At 38.0% G+C, this 25,961-nt stretch overlaps 1 protein-coding gene across 2 annotated transcripts in view; it reads left to right on the top strand.

The window, feature by feature from the left end:
- The first annotated feature begins 335 nt into the window (after window positions 1-335).
- Window positions 336-25,961, top strand: part of TNC (tenascin C) — an 87,687-nt gene continuing 62,061 nt past the window's right edge. The window contains exons 1-2 of one of the 2 annotated variants that reach the window (XM_075835543.1): window positions 336-536; window positions 23,544-24,100. In XM_075835543.1, the coding sequence (XP_075691658.1) occupies window positions 23,638-24,100 (463 nt within the window). In that variant the 5' untranslated portion in view covers window positions 336-536; window positions 23,544-23,637. The remainder of the gene's footprint in view (window positions 537-23,543; window positions 24,101-25,961) is intronic. The other variant, XM_075835542.1, reaches the window with a different exon arrangement.

Here is a 25,961-nt window from a genome sequence, read left to right as displayed (position 1 = left end):
TGCATATAGGATATCACAATGATCATAGGAACAAAGGAGGGGGGGGGGTGTTTCAAGAAAACACTCCTAAAACTCTAACAGATGCAGAATTCCTAAGTGATTTGTTCAAGAAAATGTATTGCTTCTGTGTGTCACTGTTCCACAGCTGAGTCATTTCAATTTCTTAAATGAAACTTCATTTGCTGTATCCTTACATGGTAAACTGCAAATACCTATTGCATGTCTGTCCCACACTGGAAAGCTTAAGCAGCTCCAACTGGAAGCTGTTCCTTTAATAAAGCAAGGAAAGCCTGCCTTAAGGCATCCCATTACAAAGCAATGAGCGACGCACTAGGACTGGCAGCCTAACTATATAAAGCTTGAGCTGACTGCATGTGCTCAGCACTCAAGCCTCTTCCTACCAAGCATCTCACTCATTCGCGCACCTTACTGCTGTACCAAACTTTTATCAGAGCAGTAGGAGATAAACTGGGCTTCCTCCCTATATCCATCTAATGGCTGCGCTTTGTAGGACCTAGAATATTACGGTTTTCAAGGTAAGCCTTTTATATCATTCACCTAACCGCATGTGTTTGAATGAAAACTATTATTCATTTGATTTTTACTTTCTTAAACATCAAAAACTTTAGACAACTCCTTCATTTTGATTGTCAAAACTCACTCGAGTATATCATCACATTTTTACGTCTACTAATATCTTAATTTTGAATAGTTTAGTGTATTTTTTTTTCTGTTTTATTGTTCATTTCAACTTATACTTTAGGAATAATTTCTATAATTTTTATCTACTTACGTGTCAACTAGAGCAAATTATTATTATAATATATACAAAAAAAATGGGAAATTGAATCTTAAACTTGCGTAGTTGCCTTTAACGTTTCCGTTTCTATTGTAATGTTGTATAATACATACCTGTGACATGTCTGCTGTGTACTTCAATTCTGTAGAAAGACGTTTAATTAAAACAGCTTGACTTTAAGGATTGAGTGAAGAACATTATTCCTTAGTTGTATACACAGCAGAAAGCCTTTTACTGAAACAGGAGGGTGGCACTAATGCCCCTTCCAATACTGGCATTTAGATAAAAAGATCAGTCTCAATAGGGAGTGGAGTTGCTGAATGGCTTTGGCATAATTGGTTGTACATGAATGACATTTTCCAAATTAAATCTCTTTACTCACACTCTGCCTCATAGAACTTTTAATCTAGGATTCCATGGTTCACAGGATAGTCGGTAAAAAAATGGCTAATACGTTTTTCTTTTTTGCTGAATAACAATTATGTCAACCATATGAAATGTATTAAGACGTTAATTGATGCTTTGTATGTTTCTCAAGTTCCCTGTGTGATATAAGGTGAGCTACGTTCACTGACATGACACTTCAGAATGTAGTTTGATGCTTTGTTCTGTGAGAAATATTAGCTTGCCCCCAGGGTTCGGTGGAAAGATCTCTGCGACCTCAGGTATATTGTTTGAAGGAAAAAAAAGTTCAGTATTTAAAGTAGTTTCAAAGATGAATACTCTGATCTTGGAGATCTTGGTAACCAGTGTTACTCTCCTGCTGCTAAGGACCTAAAATAAACTTTTCCCATTATGACTGTACAAAAAGTTTATACAAACTTTAATCATCACTGTATACAAAATAGTCTTTGATATCATGTGGAAGCTATAAATCTCAATGAAAACATACAGTATTATGCTTGTACAAGCAAGAAAGAAGTAAGAAGTGCACAATGGGCAGACCTCACTGAATATCACACATAGTTCACCCATTCAAACTTATTTTTGGAATACTCTCCTTGTGGTCCAGTTCTGAGTGATTCAGTTGCAATGTTGCTTTTACTGTTAATAGCTGGCTGGTCACTGACCTGCATTCCCTGTCTATGCTCTCCCATTCCTTTTTTATAAATAAAGCATCTCTTGCTTTCATGTCAGGTGACTGGAGTTGTGGGGGATCTCATTGCGACTTTTGTGTGATTAATTAGATTGCCAACCATGTATAACAATAATAATTAAAAAAAGTTTTGAAGTTTGGGCCGGTTTAAAGTTGAATAGAATCAGTACTGCACACAACTTTAAAGGAGTAATTATTCCCAGAATAAATAATTATCACCTATCCACAGAATAGGTGATCATTTTCTAAGCACTGGGGGCCCCACCGATTGTGAGAACAGGGGTCCCAAACACACAGATCATTCTCAGTGCGGTGAGGAGGAGCTTGAATGGAGCTGAGGTCAAGAATTCACCCGCCACTCCATTCAAGGTCTATGAGATTAACGGAAACAGCCAAGCACTGTACTTGGCTGTTTCCATAATTTTTTTCTAGACATTGAATTGAGTGGCAGTGCGCATGCTTAATTTTCGCTTCATTCAATGTCCTCCTCACTGCAGTTGAGCAGTGAGGAGAATCTGGGGGTACGGGACCCTTGTTCTGATCATTGGGTGTCCCAATGGTGGGGGTCCCAGCGGTGGAGCCACCAGCGATCAGAAGATGGTCATCTATCCTGTGGATAGGTGATAACTTATTATTTTGAGAATAACTCTTTAAAGCTAGAATCTCTCAAGGAGTTTGATGTAGTTTTTGGTACAGTTTTTAACTCAGTTTCTTGAGCCAAAGCCAGAAGTGGATACAAATGGAAGAAAAGTTATAAAGAAAAGAACTGATGCATCACCACTCATGTGTTTGACTCAAACTGAGGCAAAAACTGCACTACAAAATTCAAAGCCCTCCTCACTTGCGTCAAGCAGTGAGGAGGAGCAGGGGGTTTGGGACCCCATTCTCACGATCAATCAAAGAACCGGTGGTGGGGCACCAGGCGATCAGAAAATTATCACCTAACCTAGTGATAGCTGATCATTTTTTTATTTAGAATAACTCCTTTAAATCTGGTAAACTTTTTTTTATTACACTTTGTACTATAAATGTATTATAAATTCCTATGATCATGTGATTTAATAACAATACAAATTATTGATTTAAAGCAAAATTTGAACTGCAAATATGTTTTGGCAGACCAGTGGTGTAGTTAGGAGTGGGGTGGCAAGGCAGGTACCCTGGGTGCTTGGTGCCAGGGGCACCAATAAGCCACTGTGTCTTGGCCAGATTATTTAGATACAGGGTTAAAGAAGTGATATGAAACTTTACCCCAGGTGCAGGAAAGTTTATCTACAACTATGGGGCAAACCATATACCTCTGGTCCTAAGGTACTGTATGCAAAACATTGGGCAGAGTCTTAGCTAGTTAGGAATAGCAGGACGTGTGCCTCGAGTGGTGAGTGCCAGGGAGGCACCAACAAGCCACTTTACCTTGCCCAGTGTATTTAGAAACAGGGCAATGACAGAAAACAAAACCTTTGTCCTGGTGAATGAAAGCCTAGCTATGGCTCTGATATTAAGGAATGTCAAAATAAGCAATTCTACAATATATTGTTATTAAATAGGTTTTTCATCTATTTTTATTTTTTTTTAAGTATGGTTTATGTGTCAATAAGAAACAGAGAAAGACAGGGCACGTTCAGACGTGGCGGAATTGCTGTGGAATTCCGCTCCGGACAGTACGCAGTGGAAATCCGCAGCAGACAGTTTGTCCATTGGTTTCCACACCTTTTTCGTTATCTTCGTGCAGACATTGCGGAAAACTCCGCTGCGGACCATAGGCTGCGGTGCGGAATTTTCTGTCCGCAGCATACACTGTCTGTTGCGGACTTGATGTGTTCTTGTTGCGGAACTTCTCCATTGACTTCAATGAAGTTTCAAAATTCCGCAATGAAATCCGCAGATGTTATGTGTGTTGCGTTGCGGATTGCTTTCAGGAACAGGATATTTCATCATTCTGGCTGGACCTATGTGTGTCGAGGTCTATAGCCAGACTGGGATGGAATGTTTGAAAGAGAGCAGGGTGTGATCCGAACCTGAATCCACAACGACAAAACCGCAGCATTTTACTTACCATTTTAGCCAACGGAATCTGCAATGCGGATTATGTGTGGCATTGATGCGGACAGTGTCTGCTCCGCCACGTCTGAACATGCCCATATAGTTTGGGTATTGCCAAGCCTCAGAGTCCATTCTCTGCCCTCAGTTGATGGTTTTGTGATGAAGACCTGAGTAATGTGAGACAGACTGTGACTGTTAGAAAGTATTTCCCTAGCAACCAGATTGTCATACGTGATCCAGCTGAAATAATTAAAGCTTGGCAGCAATGACATCAAATATATATACTATATATATACATATATATATTGGTGGAGGACCTCTTTAACAGAGAAGCTTTCCTAAGAGCTTGTTTTTCAATAGTCTATAGCAGCGGTCTCCATCCTGTGGCTCTCCAGCTATTGCATAACTACACCTCCAATCATGCTGTTGAAGTTTTGCAACAGCTGGAAAGCCACAGGTTAGAGACAATGGTCTGCAGTCTGAATCATAATTGTAAACGGTGGTCAATCTTTTGCTGACAAGAACTCAGTGACGCCACAATCAATTTGAAATCATGAATAAATTTAAGCAAGAGGGACTTTTTACGCTATATCATCTTTTTTGTCTCCAGACCAGATGTCTCTTTTAATATACAATGCACTTAAAAAAAAAGTGTTTCAAAGTTTTAGGGTCTTTTCTGCTGGATTTGGAAATTTTGATGACTCAGAAAACAGGAACTTCTCAATTTTACCTGTGCAGGCAGAGGTTGCAAGGGATATAACATTAGTGAAAAAGGTTGCCTTATGACATAGTATACTAAACAAATGACAACTATGCATGTGAAATAATAAAATACCTGTGTATTCTGACCACTTCTCTGTTGTCTATAATTTTTGCAGTATAAGGACTAAATGTTGAATTAACAGTCCTAGTATCAGGTTCTACTACATAGTCCTGTGCTGGGAGATCACTGAACCTGTTACACGCCCACACCAGTGATCAGTCGTAATCTGTGGGGAAACCTGTCAGTAAGTGTTACATGTTTACGCAGCGCCACCACAGGCGAAATGAAACATTACTCAGTTCTCATTCATATCAATGGATTGATTGTGTAATGCAGGACAGGATAGAACAGAATAGGACAGGGCAGGTACTGTAGAGTGAGAGACGTACTTTGTAACCTCTCTCCACTCTGGACATCACTATGTTAACTCATAATTCCCAAATAGGGTATATGAGAATTTGTTTTCTAAACTGGACAATCCCTTTAAGGCAAATAGAATAAAGCTTTTCCATTCTACCCATAGACATCTCCCTTAGATACCAGATACAAACAATGTTTCTTTACATCGCCTCTAGTGGTCCCAGAATGAAGAAGCCATGCAGATTTTTAACACAATGTACATTAGGTAGCTGTTTATTTTATCTCAGTTCATGAAACTTAAAGGGGTTTTCCCATGAGAGACATTTATGACATATCCACAGTTATTCCGACCATAACTTAGGAAACAGCATAGCTCGCTGAGCTATGCTGTTTCCGTAAGTCCCATAGAAGTGAATGGTAGTTACGGAAACAGTGTAGTTCGCATGCTAAGCTGCTTCCGTAACTGCCGTTCACCAGTATAGGAGTTACGGAAACGGCATAGCTCAGGGACCTATGCTGTTTTCGTAACTGCCGACCAAGTAGTCAGGAAGTGGCCGGGGAGGCAGAGGGAGCAGAAAAAGATAGAACAGTGTTTTGGGGCCCCATTCTAAAGATAGGTGCACATCTATCTGACATTTATGGCATTGCCTAGAAGTATTAATATCTCAGCCACAAAGTGATTGATAACGCAAACTCAAGGGGTCACCAAGTGCTGAAGCAGGTGGTGCTCAAATTTGCCTATCCTCTGTTGCATCACACATTCAGAGTTCCAAACTTCCTCTGGAAATGACATCAGCACAACAACTTTGTGTCAGAAGATTCATGAAAAAAAGTTTTAATGGTGGAGCAGTTGCACACAAACCTAGGATCACCATGCGCAATGCCAAACGTTGGATGGATTGGTATAAAGCAAGCCCCCACTGGTTGAAACTTCAACCCTATTGAACACCTTTGGGACTGATTGAAGTGTCGAATGTGAGACAGACCTTCTCGTTCAACATCAGTGTCTGGCCTCATAAATGTTCTTTTGGCTGAATGTGCACAAATTTCCACAGACTTGCTCCAAAATGTTCTGGAGAGCCCTGCCAGAAGAGTGAAGGGCTGTTTTAACTTCAAAAGGCAGCCCAACTCTATATTAATACCCATGGTTTTGGAATGGGATGCCCCACAATAGTATAGTTAGCAGGTGTCCACATACTGTGGCCATATAATGCATATAATGCATATAGCCAACCATAAATCAGATTCTTTACTTGTTGATAAGCTGCCTGAGCAACCATGGGAAAACTGAATTTACCAAGGCTGCTCTACTATGTGCAGATTTCTCTTCTTTCTCTTGATCCCAGTGGTGGGAATTCAGCTAAGGACACTGGATTCTAAGACCAATAATTTAACTTTTTTAATTCTATACATGTTATTGTACTAAAGCCATGGTTAGCAGTGAAAATCTAATTCTTTGTATTATATGGTACAATCATTATAAAATATCACGTATAATGATTTCACTGGCTTAAAGTATCACTAAATGGAATGTACAAAACTAATGAGAGGAAATCTTAAACTGCCAAAGGGGGTGTACAACATTCAAAAACATGATCAGATGTTTTCCAGAAACAGAGCCACACCTGTCCATAGGCTGTGTCTAGTATTGCATCTCAGCTACATTCAAGTAAATGAGACTGAGCTGCAATACCAAACACAGCCCATAAACAAGAGAGGCGCTGTTTCTGGAAAAAAAAAACAACAGATAGAGGTGTGGCATTGGTTTTTTGTTTTTCACCTGGGGCAAAGATTTAGTTTGCTACTCAAGTTCTGTATCTAAATATCCTGGCCAAGAAATAGTGGCTTATTGCACCCTCCTGGCACTGAGCGCCTAGGTCTAAAGCCTTACAATCCAACCCTACAGGTTTCCAGATTGTTATTACTTGTTGTCTCTTGGGGACAACTTAATTATTGACTAATTAAATGTACAGAAAAATGGAAGTGAAAAATTACGATTCCATCATGTATGCCAGAATACACTGTACTGAAATGTATATTTGCTTTGTCATAGTTCAACTACTGCGTAAGATTACTATAGGGCGTAGGATTATTTGTGGGGTTTAGACACTACTATTAAAACATTTTTTACAACATATCAACACTTTATATATAGTCTTTCATCAGTCTCCCAACACTCTCATCCTCTTTACTACAGTTCTAGAATTGCTTAAGAATTAAGCTAGTCCCGCAAGTGTCTGCAAGTCGTATCCCTAAGGCATGAAAAGCAGAAGTAACTTTGTTGAAACAGCTGATCCGCCTTCCTTTTAAGAGCTTGTTTTGTAAGACCAGAAAATACAGTAGCACACAGTTATAGAAGCTTAATCTTCCTCTATATATCATATTTCTCTTCGCTAAATTTGTCAGAAATCTCTTTGACATGGAGGACAAGTGTATATATGTTCAGCTAACAACCTTAACGTTCAAGGAGAGTGACATTAAACATGTTTGTACAGTCATTTGTAGCTATAATGTCTGTCTGTATAGCCTGAAATAACCATTTCTGACATCCACTTGAAAGAAGAATGAACTTCTGGAAAAAAAGAATAAACTGTAAATGTGAATTCTACAAAAATGTGTCTGCCAATGGAAGCAAGGCAGCAAGTGAAAATGGAAAGAGTAATTTGACGGATGAAGCTTAACTACTTGGAAGGAAGCAAGAGTTTCTGGGTGTGTGATGTGTTTGGCCTAGTAGCACCTTCCAGGAATGTTTCTTATTTCCCATGCAGTAAGCAGAAAGCATGCCCGCTATTGAGATGCCAATGTTACATTTTCAATTTTGGCTGGACAGGCAGAACTACCTGATTCAACAGATTTTTTTAATTTAATTTTATTTGTTGTTCTTTTTAAGGACAAGTATTCAGTGTCAAAAAGTGTGTGCCTACTTTTCTCTTTAAATTATTGTATTATGTTTATTTATGTACACGGAGACACATGGGGCATGTACATAGGAGCACAATAGGCACACGGGTCATGTACTTATGAGCACGATAGGCACACGGGGCATGTACTTATGAGCACGATAGGCACACGGGGCATGTACTTATGAGCACAATAGGCACATGGGGCATGTACATATGAGCACAATAGGCACACTGGGTATGTTAATATGAGCATAATAGGCACACTGGATATGTTCATATGAGCACAATAGGCACATGGGGCATGTACATATGAGAACAATAGTCACACAGGGCATATACATATGAGCATAATAGGCACACAGGGCATGTACATATGAGCATAATAGGCACACAGGGCATGTGCATATGGGTATCTCTGTTAGAAGGGTGCAGAGTACTAGCAACCCTTTGCCCCCTGAATAGGTGGTCACAGGCTGCTGGGCAAAGAGGGAGAACACAGCAACTGTGAGATATTGGCCGTAATGTGTGCTCCACCTGCATCAATGTCTGTTTGCAGAAAACCCATGTATGAGCAGGAGGTTACAGGCAGCAGTAATGGGAGCTTACATGTAGTTTCCTGCTAGCAGAGGGTACATTGTGTGAGCATGTGAGAGGTGAATATATAGGGAAAGGTAGACCGCAGTCATTTTTAAGGGGAGAAGGATATCCTGCTTTGAGCCCATGACTACAAGAGAGATTGGGGGAAGGCATTGTTGTGACTTCAAGAGGGGAGAGTGAGGGCACTTTAATGTTTACTGTGGGGATACAGTGACTACAAGGGTTAAGAGAGGGCACTGATGTGACTACAAGGGGATAAGTGCACAGCTGAGACTAATGGGGGAGAGGCAAACATGCTGTGACTACAGGGGATGCTACTTTTGTAACATGGCCTAAGGCAACAAGTATTTTATGCCTATAGGCTCATTACATCTAAATCTCATAATGCTTCTGTACATGATATTATTATTATTATTATTATTATTAATAATAATAATATTAACAAGCAAATGGTTTTATGCACAAAATTATAAATTGCATTAAAAGTTATATTTTCTCAGATATTTATGTAAAAGTCCATATGCCTGCATACAACATGATGTATGGGACATTTTTTTACGCTTGCTGTGTGGATTAGATTAGTTTCTGGTAATTGGGGCCAACACCAAATTGGTATATAAATGGGTTTCTGCATTGAATGCACGACAAGTTCCCTTTGGTTCTAATTGGTTCTTCCCATGGGGCACCGCATTCTTCTCTAGATGCATTCCTGTAATGATTTTGAGTTTGTCGCTATTGTTGTCCAGAGCTGTACTCCAAATTCTGCTGGCTTCAGAACTGGATTATACCAGCATTCCTTCTCATTGACTGTTTTCAATGACAGCCAGCAGAATGCAGCTCTGTTCTGTAAAATAACTCAAAATCAGTGTAGAATAAATAAAGCAATGCAATAATAAAGTTAGTTCTTATATAGATTATATCTATATATAAAGTAAAAGTGCTGTTCAAAGGTAGAGGTACCCTTTAAAAATAAAGTTTCAATAACTTTATGAAATGCAGTAAATGTTGCTACTTGTTAACACATTGAATTCCGGAATTATCAAGTTTAGTCCATTCATCCATAAATAGAGTATTTATTTTAAATGTAAACATTATTATGAAAGTCTTCCTATACTTATTATCGAGACGGTGCCCCGTGGAATGGTCTGTCTGCTGGAGACACTCATTGGTATGCAGCAATATCACTAACTATCACTCATATTTGACTTTGAAGTTGCGGAGCTCCCAGAATAAAAATGCCTCGCATAACCAGAATAGCGCAGAGGAAATTGACAAATGAAAAATAGATTTCAGACACCTACCTAAACTCAGGATAATGTGATGACGACTTGGTGATATAATTTTTCTAAATTTTACATTTATTTGTGGTCCTACTTAGAACATACTGAGCCAAAAGTTCAAAAGTTTAGACAACTGTGAGGAGCGCATTCACACTGATACTATCTGTAAACATGACGTCTCTGTGGGTGGCCTGAGAACAATGAATAAGTGCACCTGTGCTTAGTGAGACATCTTACCATTCTCGGACCTCCCTTCCATGCCACCAGCTCTATTGCTTCTGTGTGGATTCATTATTTCCTTTTTCTTTGAGAATCTGGAAGTATTTGGTGTTTTCTAACATGTAGGGAAATCTCCTTAGGCTATTTTGAGTGCTTCTTATTCTCAGAAGAGCTTGATATCTCCAAGCCTGATCATCATATTGTATGTCTAGAGGGAGCTCCTGATCCCCAATGTAAAATCTGTCACAGGGCCCCTTATGTATTGTACTGCAATCCTCTTCTGTGCCAGAGGGACAGGCTGGGGGGCCAAAGTACAACTGCAACTTATGCACTTGCTATAGTTATGGGCCGATCTTGTTCACACTGGCATCATGGTTTCCATTTTTACAGGATTTATAATGATATGACAGATCCGTTCTGATTACTTATGATCTTTTTTTTAAATGTCATTTACTTATAATGGATCCGTTAGATTTACGTTAGCTATACGTTTTGATTTTTTGAATAGAATAGAACAGCATGCTGCGCTATTTTTTCCTTCAAAAAGCAACAAAAACCTGATGGAAAAGAACTTGACTTGTGCAGGAAAATGAATTTCACTCACAAGTCAAATAAGGCTTTGTTCACATCTGCATTGGAGGATCTAATTCTAAGCCTCCTTTCGCAAATTTTAAGAAATAAATAGCATGGCATGTGGCGCTATTTCTTCCGGCAAAACGACGCACACAATGACGGAACCCGACGATCCTCAATATAAGTCAATAGGGTCCGTCAGGCACCGTTGGTGTCCACCATGCGGATCTGACACAGTTGGAATTCAGTTTTTCTGCTTCTATAATGGAACAGAAAAATGGAATTTAAAAGCAGATGTAAACATAGCTTAAGTATCATTTAAGTATACAATATTACATGACAAATTAAGGCTCTATTCACATCTGCATTATGGTTTTCGCTTACAATGGAAACCACATTGTGTGACGAATCCATCATACAAGGAATATCAATGGCGTTGAATAGACCCCATTAGGTTATAGTTGGTTCCGGTCAGTACTGTTATGGTGCCAATCATTTTGCCGTAAAAAATATACATACAGCACAAATTTTTGGGAGCAAATGTGACAGAATCTGCTATGGAGGTTCCTTACTGACTGACAGACAGAGACAAACACTGACATACAAGCTCCTTTCATCTGTACTATACAATTTATACAGCAAAGATTATACAATAAATATTATACCATATTTATATGAAAAAATCACAGTGTATACAATTTATATTAAAAAACGCTTTTGACAAATACTTATATATTACTCACTAATAGACGAGATGCTGACAAGGACTGACCAAACAAAACACATATTCCTTAGATATTTTCACATACAAGATGGGCGTTTTTGTATAATAGGGTGAAAGTTTGTCGTGATCCCACATTTTCTTCACTCAAATATTCCATTATTGTGCGTCAGACATACCTTAAATTTTCTGTATTATCAACTCGTCAATAGTGGGTGACGACATGTCTAGCGCAAATAAATGCAAAATAGCTCTTTCTTCTCCAGAAAAAGAAGACTGTCTCTATATTGTCACCAATACAGAGTAGGCACCTGGCACTAGAGAAACAGGTGGGGTTTTTTTTTTTCGTTCTGGAGGAGAGCTATTTTTTATACTTTTTCCAAGGGAGCATTGACTTTAAGACTCCCTACCAGCTGGATCACCACAAGGAGACTCAGTACCTAGCAAGAGCTTCATCAAAGGCATCTCATTCAGCCAACAGGAACCCTACTCTGTACTGATGAGGAGCATCAACTCCCTAAGCAGTGCTGTCTACAGAAGGATTCTTCTGGTTTCACAGTAGACCCGAGACATGTTTCAAGGCTCTATAAAGGATTAGACATTAACTTACCGGGTAGTCACCTATAGATGGCACAAGAGAGACAGTTGCTTTCCTCTGGAGAAGAGCTATTTTGCATATGTTTATTCCCAGAATGCATTGGCCATAAGATTGCCTACCAACTGGATCTCCACAAGGAGAATCAGTACCTTCCAAGAGCTAAGTTCATTTTCATACTACGTTGCTTCCCCATACCTATCATTCTTACCATTCTCAAAATGCAATTTTTCCTTAAGAAGTATCTGCTTTTTCTGCTGTGCATAAAAAACACATCTGTATAAGCTCCTGACACCATTGTAAAGGTGTTGTTCTACAAACTTAAAGGAGTCATTTCACCAAAACAGCCCTAGCGCTTTAGTAAAAAACAAAAATCACTACTACTTATTGCTTGTGTTATCCTTTTCTGCTGTACTCTCTGAAGGCAACAACACCCAACCGCCCCCTCCACGGTTCATCTAAATCAAACTTAGATTGCCACAGGAGTTCTGTTGAGCAGACACCCTAGGAATCAGGGTGTTGTGCAAGTCATACAGATGCTAAAGCTTCGCATGTGAAATCATGTATGGTTGATCCAGAGGAGTTTACATTTAAAGAATATAAAATCAATCATGTAAATTTTTTTTTAATGTGGAATCGTTCTTCAACCTTAATATGATAATTAAGTTTTTTGTTTTTTTTTAGACCATCAGACCCCAAAGTAAAGACTATCTACTTAATTATTACTATTAGTAGAAACAAGTTGTTTTGCTGCCTATAGTGAATGAATTATCACTGTGCAGTAAAGTTAAATTAAAATTCTCAGCTACATAAATTATCATCACATTCCAAACTGGAGCGTAATTCCTTGAGATATGTTTTTAACACCATTTAAAATTAAAAGTATTGCCAAATCTCATTTACTTAGAAATATGGATAATCAAATAGCGTGGGTGGGATACATCTGCTACATGAACGAGTACAAATTTGCATACATATCTGTTATGTTACATATGGTAGAAAAACAGCTAAATATAATTTTTTTATTAATTGATCTTGAAATTAAAAATACTATGCTATGGATGTATAGTATTTTTAATTCCAAGATTAATATACGGCGTTACAACCGGCCTGTGCTACAATTGTCCATTTTGAAAAAATAATGCCACTTATTGCAGAATTAACTTAAAAGCAAGCCAACACTTTACTAAATCTCCACCTTTTATCATCACATGGCTTTTAGGTCCAAAATGTTATGCTGATTTTTTTCTTAATATATCTTTATGGTCGTCGGAGCTTCATTTTTCTGATACAGAGCTTCAAATGCACTACAAAAACAAAAATTTACAAGAAAACATTCTAGTTGCCTTCAGCCACCACTAGAGGGAGCTTAGGAGCATACTGCATAATGTGTTGTTATTATTGAGTTCAATGTATAACAGTATGCAGTAAGCACTTTAGCTCCCTCTAGTGGCAGCTGCAGGCAACGAGCATGTTATTTTTTTAAAATCTAGGTCTATACAAGGGTTTTGGAGCTGTATATATATATATATATATATATATATATATATATATATATATATATATATATATATATATATATATATATATTTATTTATTTATTTATTTTTAAACTGAGCTCTGACCGCTATGAACATCTGTTAAGTAATTATTTAACACAGAATTTTGATCCTATTAAGGTGGGAAAATATGTTTTGCAAGGGTGGAATTTCACTTTAAGTTGACTGCTGTTTTTTTAAGGGTTATATTTACACATTAATGGACTGTTACTATAAAATTTGAGGTTCAGTGCTGCATCTTCTAATACAATCTACAATTAGCATAATTAGAAAGAAGGATTGGTAATCCTATTCAAGACACTCAATAAGACAGAAGCAAAGAGTATGGATCTGGTATTCCCCGCACACGCTCACGTTTCTAAGAATAATAACATATTTTGTCTGGTTCTGCCAAGAGGTGCTACACAATACACATACCGCAAAGCAATAAAGACACACGCTCTTGTTAGAGAGTGTACAGCCTGAGGGTTGGGAGGTTAAAAGCCCTGGCAGCAAAACAGTCTGTCTTACGTTACAGGGCATTGTATTCATAAAGTGCCCCCTCCCCTTCTTGTTACATTGGTTCTAACTGGTAACAGATGTATTATTTTGCCACTAAGGGCACAAATGTCACAAATATTTAAGGTATATAAGTCTTCATAAGCCTTCTGCTTTACAAAGCCTCTGAACACAATCCGACAAAACCAAACACATAATTTGTATTACTTTTTTGTACAATGCTACTATTTGTTCTTATAGAAATTGATATACATCGTATGTATTCAATATACTAATCACAACCAGACAAGGGATCCTAATGATTTCAGAAATATTTTTCTTACATAAAATATTTAGTATATAAAGTCCATATATAAAAGTTATACAAATTAAAAATGCATTGTGACTTGTGGTACACCAATATGGAGTCCTTGGGAGCCCTACCTTACTGGATACTCCTGTTTATAAGACAATTTACTTCTTAATATTTGCAGGGGTAGAATTTGTTTTTGCAGACAATTGGCCAGGGTGCAATAGTGACATGGCCATCCAGATGCTGTGCCGGTACTGTAACTGAGCCTCATTTACTTACATGGATCTGAATTGCAGTTCTCCGCAGAGAACCTATGCAGGGAAAATGCAAAAAGGGTCTCGACCACCTCAATCTAGTGAATGGTGAGATTCCCTACGGTCAGACTCTCATTAATCAGCAAGTGACAGTAAAACTTAGAATACTCCTTTAAAATTTGGCCAGGACTACTGGAATGACAATTGTGAAACCTTTTAAGACAGTCTTGTGATACGTATTGATATGGTAGAACTTCAAAGTATCCATTAAAACCAGACTAATTTTTTCCCTCTACTTTTTCTTTATATTTTGTCCTATTTTTCTGAACTTTGAGTTAACCTATAACTGGAAACCATTCTGTATTTTCTACTGGGGCTACATACCCCATGGTCTATGTGCATCTGCTTTATCAAATGTAGTATATTCTAGTATAGTGAGACTTCTCTACATATTGTCGAATGACTGTAACTGAATGATAATTGTTTCAGGTTCTCAGTTCGTAGAATGGATAATATCAGTGGGCAATATTTTGACGCTCACACTTCTATCCATGTACAGCCTGTACTGTTTCTGAGGTTTGATTAGATATATTTATTATCCTACAATTACTTTTTTATTGCTTTATACTGAAGAGCCAGAGGTCCCGCCATAAAATTTTATTTACGACCTTTCCCATTACGATGTGACAGTTACATACACATAGAGTAGTTAATGCTTATAATTAAACTTCAAAGCATCTACATTCAGGTCTTTAACAGATTAGGATGGGAATGTTTATGCTAATTTGTTTTACATAATCTAAAAAGTTAAAATATTTTTTTTTTTACTATTTTACTGCTGATGTGGTCGCTTTTCATCCAATTTCTTTCTGCTTTAGAAGGCAGATTTCTTGGTAAGCCACAGTTAGTACTAATGCGCTACACAGATGGAAAATGGTTTGGAAAATAGGAAATTATGCTTACCTACCCTTTGGTTTTGGGAGTCTGCACAAATTCTTCCGTAACTTTTTACACATCATTCTCACCTTCTCAGAAACAAGTTATTTCTGCAGTGAATTAAGAATATGTGGACATCAAGCCTGTCAGGAACTACAAGGCTGATTATTAAACTTAGATGAATTCTTAGAGGTCAATGTCAGGCAGCTGCTGTCTTATTTCTAGTGCAGTGCTTTACAGTGCTCTGATGTTGACTGAATATATTTAGTATTTCTGTCACTTGCTAACTATCTTTGGCACTTTGTGTCAAAGAGACACGTTATTTGCTGAAATAAAACTCTAGTGTGATGTGTAGGTGGATATTTAGTAATGAGGCATGCAATGTCAGTACCACACAGATATTTATATAGAGTTTTACTCATGGAAAAAGCTTACTGTTTTCCCTTCCATAAACACCCACATAATTTATTAGTACATTTTCATACCATGGGAGGAAACTTGAGCGCTTGGATAAAAACCAACCTGAAGACACAGATACTATATACATTTCATGTAGCCAGTGCCCCTTAGCCATAGTACTACATTCTCTTGTTTAGTGGCTAATTGTTTTTGCCCTTTTCTGGATAAACCCCATAAACCTCTTAAAGGGCCTGTGTATTTTAGATTTATTATACCATTAAAAAATAACATAGTACATGTGGTTTAAAAATGCATGGAAGTGCCATAGTTTAATATTTGTTCATGAGCATTGTTTTAAACCCCAAAGGCTTTATCTTTTTCCATGTACAAAATGAATGAGAAGAAGACATCACTATAGTAACCCTAACTAAATAAAATATGAGTAACAATCCTAAAAGTACAAGATGTTAATGTAAATTGTGTGACTTTATCTCTGCTATAAAAGAACACAACTATTCTAGAAGAATATTAGTCAGTTATTTTATACTTGTAATATCGGTAAGTTTCTGTAGCCCCATGTTTCTTTATAATAGAGACAAAAAATATAGATTTGAGATGGGTAGGCTGTAAAGTTAGCTCAAGAATGTGTGCAGAATTCGTATCACCCGTGAGTCACTTGAAACTTTTTTTTTATGGAAGGGCGACACACCTGATATGCATAGCAAGAACTTCATAGTAGTCCAATAAACTGAGGTTGGAGACCTTGACTGTGCGTACAGTTAGTCTACTTGACCGGAAACAGTTGAGCACCTCCCAGGTATAGCAGTCACCTGGTGCCTATGTGGGTCTTTGTGAAGCAGCCGCTATTGCGCACAAAACTGACCAGTTGCCCCCTCAAACTACCCCTTCTTGGCTGCACCGTGTTCAATTTAACTCACTCGTCCTTGCTAGGTGATCCCTAGTGGCCGTTCATAACATTCGAATGCCTTCACATTCTCAGTCTATATAAGCTTTAGTTATTACTCGGCTTGTTGTGTCTATATATCCACAGTCAAGTCTAGGTAATTAACGGCAACACGTTGGATAATACACGCTCTTATCACAACTTGAATAGGCTATATTTCAATATTTGAACAATAAATATTATTTCCTATTCACTTTTAATTTTTCCACAGTATTCCATTACTTCTTAAAGGCTTGGGTGGGCAGCAGCACAACAGACCTCTCTTTTACTGTCACTGTAAGATACAACACCAAAAAAGAAGCAATATAGTGCAAGACCAAAGAATTAATTTCTTAAAAAGGTACATCTTTCTTGCATGATACAAAAAATTATTAAAAGATGAGACAATGCAGACATAAAAATGGTGTGGATGGATGGATGGATGGATGGATGGATGGATAGATAGATAGATAGATAGATAGATAGATAGATAGATAGATAGATAGATAGATAGATAGATAGATAGATAGATAGATAGATAATGCAGACATAAAAATGGTGTGGATGGATGGATGGATGGATAGATAGATAGATGGATGGATGGATGGATGGATGGATGGATGGATGGATAGATAGATAGATAGATAGATAGATAGATAGATAGATAGATAGATAGATAGATAGATAGATAGATAGATAGATAGATAGATAGATAGATAGATAGATAGATAGATAGATAGATAGATAGATAGATACTGTAGATAGATAGATAGATAGATAGATAGATAGATAGATAGATAGATAGATAGATAGATAGATAGATAGATAGATAGATAGATAGATAGATAGATAGATAGATAGATAGATAGATAGATAGATAGATAGATACTGTAGATAGATAGATAGATAGATAGATAGATAGATAGATAGATAGATAGATAGATAGATAGATAGATAGATAGATAGATAGATAGATAGATAGATAGATAGATAGATAGATAGATAGATACTGTAGATAGATAGATAGATAGATAGATAGATAGATAGATAGATAGATAGATAGATAGATAGATAGATAGATAGATAGATAGATAGATAGATAGATAGATAGATAGATAGATGATAGATAGATAGATAGATAGATACCGTAGATAGATAGATAGATAGATAGATAGATAGATAGATAGATAGATAGATAGATAGATAGATAGATAGATAGATAGATAGATAGATAGATAGATAGATAGATAGATAGATAGATAGATAGATAGATCTTTCTTCTACACATCATGTAGCATGAATATAACCCCTCAATAGAACAAAGATGAGCTGTCAGCCAACCTTATCCATTTCAGCCTTTACTATGGAAGCCAGATGGTCAGATGTTTGTTAGGAAATCTATCTTCCTTGTTGGAAAAGACTGCAGTGAAAAAGCAGCTTGAAATGTCATTACTCTGGAGGGGAAGTCCAGCAGGAGGTTAGGTAAATTGGGAACATACTTTGTTTTTACCTCCTCAGTGTCTTTATTTCATGCAAATGTTCATTGCTGGTATAAATCTATCCTGTGATATTAAAAGCAATTAGCATGTAGTGAAACATCTCAGTGCCCGCAGGCCATTACACCAAGTGATAGATCCTAATCTAATCAACCCCCTACTGCATCAATTATTGCTGCGGCTGATCGTTTTCTAAAATATCATTATATTGCCTGGATGTTCAGTTCATAATTTATGCAAAGCTGCTAAAAAAAAATCCCTGAATGATTTTAACAAACAGAGATGTTTTCAGCAGCATCTCATTATTAGATTGGGAGATAAACATATCCAGTGACATTTAAAGGGATGACTGGGTACAGTACATTATGACTCCGGCCCAAGACCGGCTTAGCATTTTAGTCATGTATCAGACTCAGTCATCTCCGAGTTGTTTTCTCCTTGACATCAATGTGTGAAATACAATTCTATAGATCTCTTCTTCTTCCTCCTGGTTCCCGCAAGGTCACTGCAACAATAGAAATTATTAACAGACTTGAGCTGCCCAGGAAAGGAGAGACAGGAGGATTATATGGAGATGATGGGGGGGATAAAAAGGACTATGAGGGTGACTATACTACACGTTTGCTATAAACGTCACTATATGGTTGTCAGAATGTCATTTGAAGAATTCTGTAGTATTGCGCATGTTAGTAGTGTAGATACTGCTTTAGATATAGTGGGTAGACTTAGCTTTATATGGCGGTCCTGTGAATGCCATGCTATAGGGGTTGCGAAATAAATTGACCTCACCACGCTCCAGTCATGGCCTTCTGCCACGGCTATTCACACTAGAGGGCGCACTATTTAAATCCATTGAGTTACTTCACTAGTTGCCAGTTATAGTGGTGGGCACCCTGTGTACCTGGCATTGTATCCTGTTTTACCTATTACCTGTGTTTGAACTCGGATTGGACTGACTCTACTACCTCTGTACTGTTCCTGGATTTTTGGTCTTGGGTTTCTGTTATAAATTTATTTTCAACCATTGCAAGTTTTCTGACCCTGTAAAAGTTTGTGCCCCCTGTATGATGTTTGGAGACTCAAAGATGGAAAGGCTTTGAAACAAGGAAAAGGTGGGCAATCTTCAGGCGCAGACTTCAGATGGATAGAAGCTGGACCACAAATTGGTAATCAGTCAACTTTACAAAAAGCAACGCAAAGAAACCCTGAAACACGCTGCTTTTTATAAGACCAAATAAACGGAAGTTGACTGAATACCAATTGGTGATCCTGCTTCTATCCATCTGAAGTCTGTGCCTAAATAGTGCCCACCTTTTCCATGATTCAAAGTCTTCCCATCTTTGAGTCTCTGAGTGTCCTGCTATACCCACACCTTGGTGTGCCGCCAATTTTTGGCATGACGACACCGGCAGCGACTTCTACATATTCAAAAAATGAGTATTGTGCCTATACAATAGCACAACTAAACCAGATCAGCCCATTCAAATTGTTGTACCATTCTGTGCCCACATATGAAGGTTTTTACCCTATGAGACGCTGTTCTTTTTATCTTTACTTTTTGCTGGCAACTTTGCATCTTTACCTGTATGGTGTTTGGCTTCTGACTCTCTGCATAAACCATGTGACTACGATTTTGATGCCAGTTCATTGGTGCTGTATCTGTCTATATGGTTTTGAGCCAGCAGGAAAATTACGAGACTGTACATAGCTACCAGCAACCACCGACTCCTTCACCTTCCTCTCTCTGGTTTCTGTATATGCTAGCCGGAGAATTATCTACTAGACACTAAGTCCGGTGGCTAGCAGAACACCAAGCCTCGGAACGTAGTTGCAGGTCGCTACAGATGATACGTTGGTCTGGTGTAGTGCTGGCTCTGGGTAACTCAGAACCAGGTCCGTTACCAGTTGTCTAAGAAAACAACATCTTTAAGTTACATATAATTCTGAGTTTTTGACTTAGCACAATGTGTGGTGATATCACAATGCGTTTTTCATAGGACTGCGTGGAAACCTACTACGGTAACTTAACCTATGAAGTTGCAAAGTATGTAAAAAAGTACCTAATAAATGACAAGTTCAGCTTTGCTACACGTCTATTTGATAGTTAAAATCAATAAATTTCATACTTTTTGGCTGTACTGGCGTAGGGAAAGCAAGACAAATATGCGACAAAACAGCTGCCAATATAGCGGAAATATGATTTCTTGATTCTGTATATGGAAATTGAGTTAAATCCCGGATCAATCACCTCAGTTATGGTATTTACTGATTAGAGCCACAGATGCAATTTCCTGTAAGAAAAACTTTTCATCCTTTTTGCATTTAAATCCATTTACTGAATTTGGAAACACCACATCCCATGGTTGGAATTCCATAGCTCGAAAGTGGAATATATAAATAACAAAATTATAGCTCATATTTTAAAAAAAAATCCTACATCTACATAACTTCCAAGGCTCCAACAAGTATTTACTGTTCTTTTGTTACTTACACTGCCAACTTCCAATAGTCTGGTGTATGCTTAATATAAATGTATACATTCACAGTTCTATTGTTTGAAATTCGAAATAGCGCAAAAAAGCAGATAATTTTTTACATGTTACTGTCATATGAATACCAGTCTCCATACAGTTCGCATAACGTCGGCAGCCTTACACGAGGAGATGTGCGGCGGAAAATGATGATTTTCTGGGCAGCATAAAAGCTGAAATCAGCCTGACGAACGAGTGTCTGCTTGTTCGTCGACTGATCATTGTCCTGTTTACACCGGGCAATATAGGGAACGAGCATACGAACGCTCCTTTGTCCGATTATTGTCCAATGTAGATGGACCCTTACGCTTCATATTACTGAGCCTCAAATACTCAGTGTACCAGCATACATCTTACTTCTCACCGCTTTGCCTTGATCATAATGGAACTGATGGAAATTGAAGTAAGCTAATGTCCTCTGACATTTACATTAGTCCCATAAATAGGACAAATCAATGATGGTCTTTTATTTCTCTAACAAAATAGCTTTACAGCCACATTTTAGCATTACAACTGCATAACCTGGACCCCATGGTTCTACTAATCTTATGTGGCCTTATTATAGCCATCTAAATCCGGCCAAAAATATACTGCAAAAAAATGCTGGTATCAATGTAGTTTTAACTAAAACTAGATTGTTAGGGTTTTCTTCTTTCTCCTGTTGGGATCAGCTCCTGTTTTTGGCACAAAGAAAAATGAAAATACGGAACAAAATAATCAGCTCGGAACTACTTGTGTAAACTATGCCATATGTTTCTAATGGTAGAGGTACATCGGTCAAAAACAAAAAATTCCTAAAATTTCATCCAACTAAGAACGGTCAGAAGGTTTACTTATTGAGTAAACACTAGAGTGAGTTAAAGAGTTTACTGATCATTAGGGAAAAATACCTTTCACCTGCTTGAATTGTCTTCTTATTTATTATGTATACAAAGAGTTCAAGGATCTGTCTCATGTTTCATTATTATGCTGAATGAAAAGAAATACCAGACAGGAATACCACCTCTTTGTGTATGGTGAAGATGCTGGGATAACAGATGGAATTCAGTATGCTCAGGTGTAACCCTTCAGACTGAACAGTCTTACAACAAAATTTAGAACTTTTGTTAATGTATCGGAGGTTTGGACATTTATTCCCACCATGGAGGTCAATGAAGTTGAATTGAATGTTCACCCCATGATAAAACTGACAGTTGCTGGCACTTAATTCTCTAATTCAACACTTTTTGTCATAGGCACATTGAAGGGGATGTGCGCTATCGGCAATCAATTTTTATTAGGAGGTTCCATGAAAAAAAGTTGATGACCGGGTATCCCACTGCTCTGACCACCCAGCTATTAGCATTGACATGCAGAAGAACATTTTAGCTAGTATTCGATTCCCCAGCAGCAGCACCATAGGGAAAATGAAGAATTACATGTTAGCTACTGAAATCAATGGGCTATCCATGTAATGCACGAACAGACCGGGACCCCCAGAGAGAGAAATGCTTTTTGTACCCGCCCTTTTCTCCAGCTAATTGATGACTCCCCTCTAGTGACTCAATGTGCCCTTAGGTTTTCCCTTCCAGTGTTACCTAAACTCCTCTTGCAAAGAACGCTTCATCCACTCATTGGATACCAAAGCCTCTTTGACAGCCTCACCTTGAGTTGCTGGTTAGACTTCGGCATCCAACAATCACCGTAGTCACCGCAGTACCATGCCTTCCCTGCAGTGTCTCATGTCGACAGTTCTAAATTTTGGACATGAGTCCAGTAAGGCAGAGTTTTTACATATAGACTAGACAAGTTGCATGATTACTCTAATTTATTAAGCCGTCACCAGTCTTAGTAAAAAAGGAAGCCGGAGTAAGACGCAACAATTTATTAAGAGACACGCGCCTCTTAATAAGTTTGTTTCATGGTCGGCTGTCCGTGCACCACTGAATGAAATCTATGCCATTCAGTAGCTGACATGGTTTTCCGCTATATATTACGCTAGTCTCTGGCAAAAATTATAATAAATGTATCAGGCCACTGGTGACCATGCCCCCTTCTGCTAAGCTCTGCTCACTTTGGTGAGAGCATTTAAAACAGCCATTTTTGACATTTCTACACCAGTTAACTGGTATGAAAATGTTATTAAATTCCCCCAAGGTACGTCGGATGGGTTAGAAGTATAGACCAAAGGTCGGGAGAGTGACCAATATAGTGTTATGATGACTGTTTTCTGGCTCCATATATGAGTTTTATATGGAAAAAAAATCTACCTAAGGTGTAAATAAATACAAAAGTGTTTTAAACAAAGGAGACAGCATGAAATCTGAACTAAATACTGAACAGAAATTAATAATCATGTTCTCCTGTACAGGTGTTTATATTAAAGGCTTTCAGTAGATTCTCTAATGTAAATGTATGCATGGTATGTGGAAGCCAAGAATAACTTCAATGCGGTATGCTGTTAGAAATAACTATTAGACATATGAGCCAGGCACATTATTGTCATTAATTCTCTTAGTCCACAATGAATGTAGCCATTGTACAGACATGAAACCCAACTGGCTAACCCAAGTTCACTGAAACAAGTCCACTCGTTTATCAGCTTGTTACTGGTTTTCCATGTAAATCTTATGGGGGTTTTGTGGCATTGTCATCTTTTATTACATCTATTTATATATCATTATTTTTAAATGTCTTTGTCCTTTAGAAAAAAAAAGTGGGAGAGAACGCAGAAAAAGCTACATACAACCGAGTCTTCAAAGGAAAAGCACGGAAAATAAACATTTAATAAGGACACAGCCATGGGGTATCCCATTCAGGTGTTTGCCTGTCTCCTTTTAGTGCTGGGTTCTCAAGTGAACTGTGGACTTATAAGAAAAGTTATCAGACACAGAAGAGACGCTGGTTTAAACATTACTCTTCCTGAAGACAACCAGCCAGTTGTGTTTAACCATGTGTACAATATTAAAGTTCCAATGGGTTCCCTATGCTCTGTTGACCTCGACCCTATAGGAACGGCTGAAAATGAGGTGAAGCCACAGACAGAGCTTCAGAAAAATTACCAAGACACCACTTTAAATGGGGAAAACCAGATCATTTTTACACATCGCATCAACATTCCTAAAAGAGCTTGTGGATGTGCAGCATCTCCAGATATCAAGGACCTTCTAAGCAGATTGGAAGAGCTGGAAGGTCTTGTGTCATCTCTTCGAGAACAATGTACTACAGGGGCTGGGTGCTGTTCTAATACACAGACTGCTGAAGGTGAGAACACTACTAATTTAAGTAATGAACTTTCTAAACATTATGTAGAAAAACAAGAACACTGGGGTGGAGGCAAATAAAAGGTTCAACCAACGATATCATGTGCCACTTCTTCTACATCTTCTTAGTCATATATGGCAGACCTATCCATAGTGTATATATATGTTTATGTTAAAATAAACCCTAAAATATTAAAGAAGAAGCAGGGGTGTAGCTATAGAGGGGACAGAGGTATCAGTCACATGCGGGGCCCGGTACCGGGGGGGGGGACTAAAGGTCTATTGTCATATAAGAAGACACTAGCAATATAAATTATAAATGGCACCGGAGGTTGAGGAAGCTATTTCAAGTTCTATGTTTTTGGATAATTTATTTAACCACACGGGACTGCCTCATCTCTGGCGGTTGCTGTTTTAAGTGGTGAAACTATTTGAACATTTGTCCCATTACAATATTGTATGCTTCCCTATAGACTACTCTGTAATTAAAATGATGCTGAACATCTAGTATTTCTCATAAGTATGTGGTTGTTTTGTAATAAGGAAGGAGGGGGTTAGCCCTTTTTGTAAAATCTTATAATTATATGTCTACAATTGACTTTTTTTTAACTTCTCACTAGACTTTAACCATTAGGAGTAACCACAAAGAATGGAAAAAATGTATCAGCTAATAATATTGTTCCTAAAAGTAAAGGGAACAGAAACAATAATTGAGACTGAAGTTTTCATGAGGTGGCACGTATCAACAGTCACCAAGTATTGCAAAATGTGGCATTGCTTACATCAGTAGAATAATTACAAGTTGTAACTTTTTTTTAAGCCAACGTCCTAATAAGACTACAAAAACTGTGCTGCTCTTGTTAACTTTTTAGGCTCTAAGAATCAGTTGCATAATTGTATATAAATGAAATATGTGCAAGGAGGTAAAACCCTTGTGTAAGGGACATATAAAAGGTAAAATAACATATTCAAATGAAATTATTTATATTCATTTACTGGTATTAAATAAAAAGTTGTGTCCAGTTTTGGACAGCTTCTTCTTAGTCAGGCACATTTACCTTTAACGTGGGGGGGGGGGGATTTATTGGGATGTGTGTCTCTTGGCTGCCCATGGTAAAGGCTTATTCTTAGTAAATTATTTCATTCGATAGAGTTCATATTCAGATTTTATTGTTTAAATGTTAAATTCCAACTGTTAACACTGCGACTTATGGCGGATCTGTCACCATACCATGTTACACTGTTTAAGGACAGCATAGTAAGGGGGCAGGTCTGCTCTACTATTAGCCCAAACGGCAAACAACTATTGTGCTATTTGGCTAATAGTAGAAAAGAATGCAGCTGATTAGTCTACATTATTTATGAGAGCGCTCCCCCGCCTTTCTTTGCCTCCCCCCGCCTCCCTCAGAAGTGATTGATGGCTGTAACCCGTTAGTCACTTGTAAGAGGGGTGGAGAAGAGTTTAGGTAGAGGCGGGGGTTGCGCTTCCCATATAGTTATGAGTCCACTGTATTTATGAGTGCGCTATATTCTTGGTTGACTGCTACTAGCCAAATGGCACAATATTCTTTTATGCTGTTTGGGCTTAAACTAGAGCGGACCAGTCTCCATACTATGCTTGAATAGGGCAGTATAGAATGATGACAGATCCACTTTAAGGGCATGGCCAGACGTGGCGGAATTGCTGTGGAATTCCGCAGCATACAGTCCGCAGTGGAATTCTCCAGCGGCCGTTTTTTACATTTGTTTCAATAAATTTTGAGGCAAGTTAGTTCAGACATTTTCCCTTTGCAGCATGCACTGTCTGTTGCGGAGAAGAAGCAGAATTTCACTGCGGATTTCAGCCTTTGCAATGCAAAAAC

The sequence above is a fragment of the Rhinoderma darwinii genome, chromosome 8 (assembly GCF_050947455.1).
Source record: "Rhinoderma darwinii isolate aRhiDar2 chromosome 8, aRhiDar2.hap1, whole genome shotgun sequence".
Classification (NCBI taxonomy): Eukaryota; Metazoa; Chordata; class Amphibia; order Anura; family Rhinodermatidae; genus Rhinoderma; species Rhinoderma darwinii.
The sequence above is the reverse complement of the archived record's forward strand: the minus strand, read 5'-3'. Positions and strand labels throughout refer to the sequence as shown.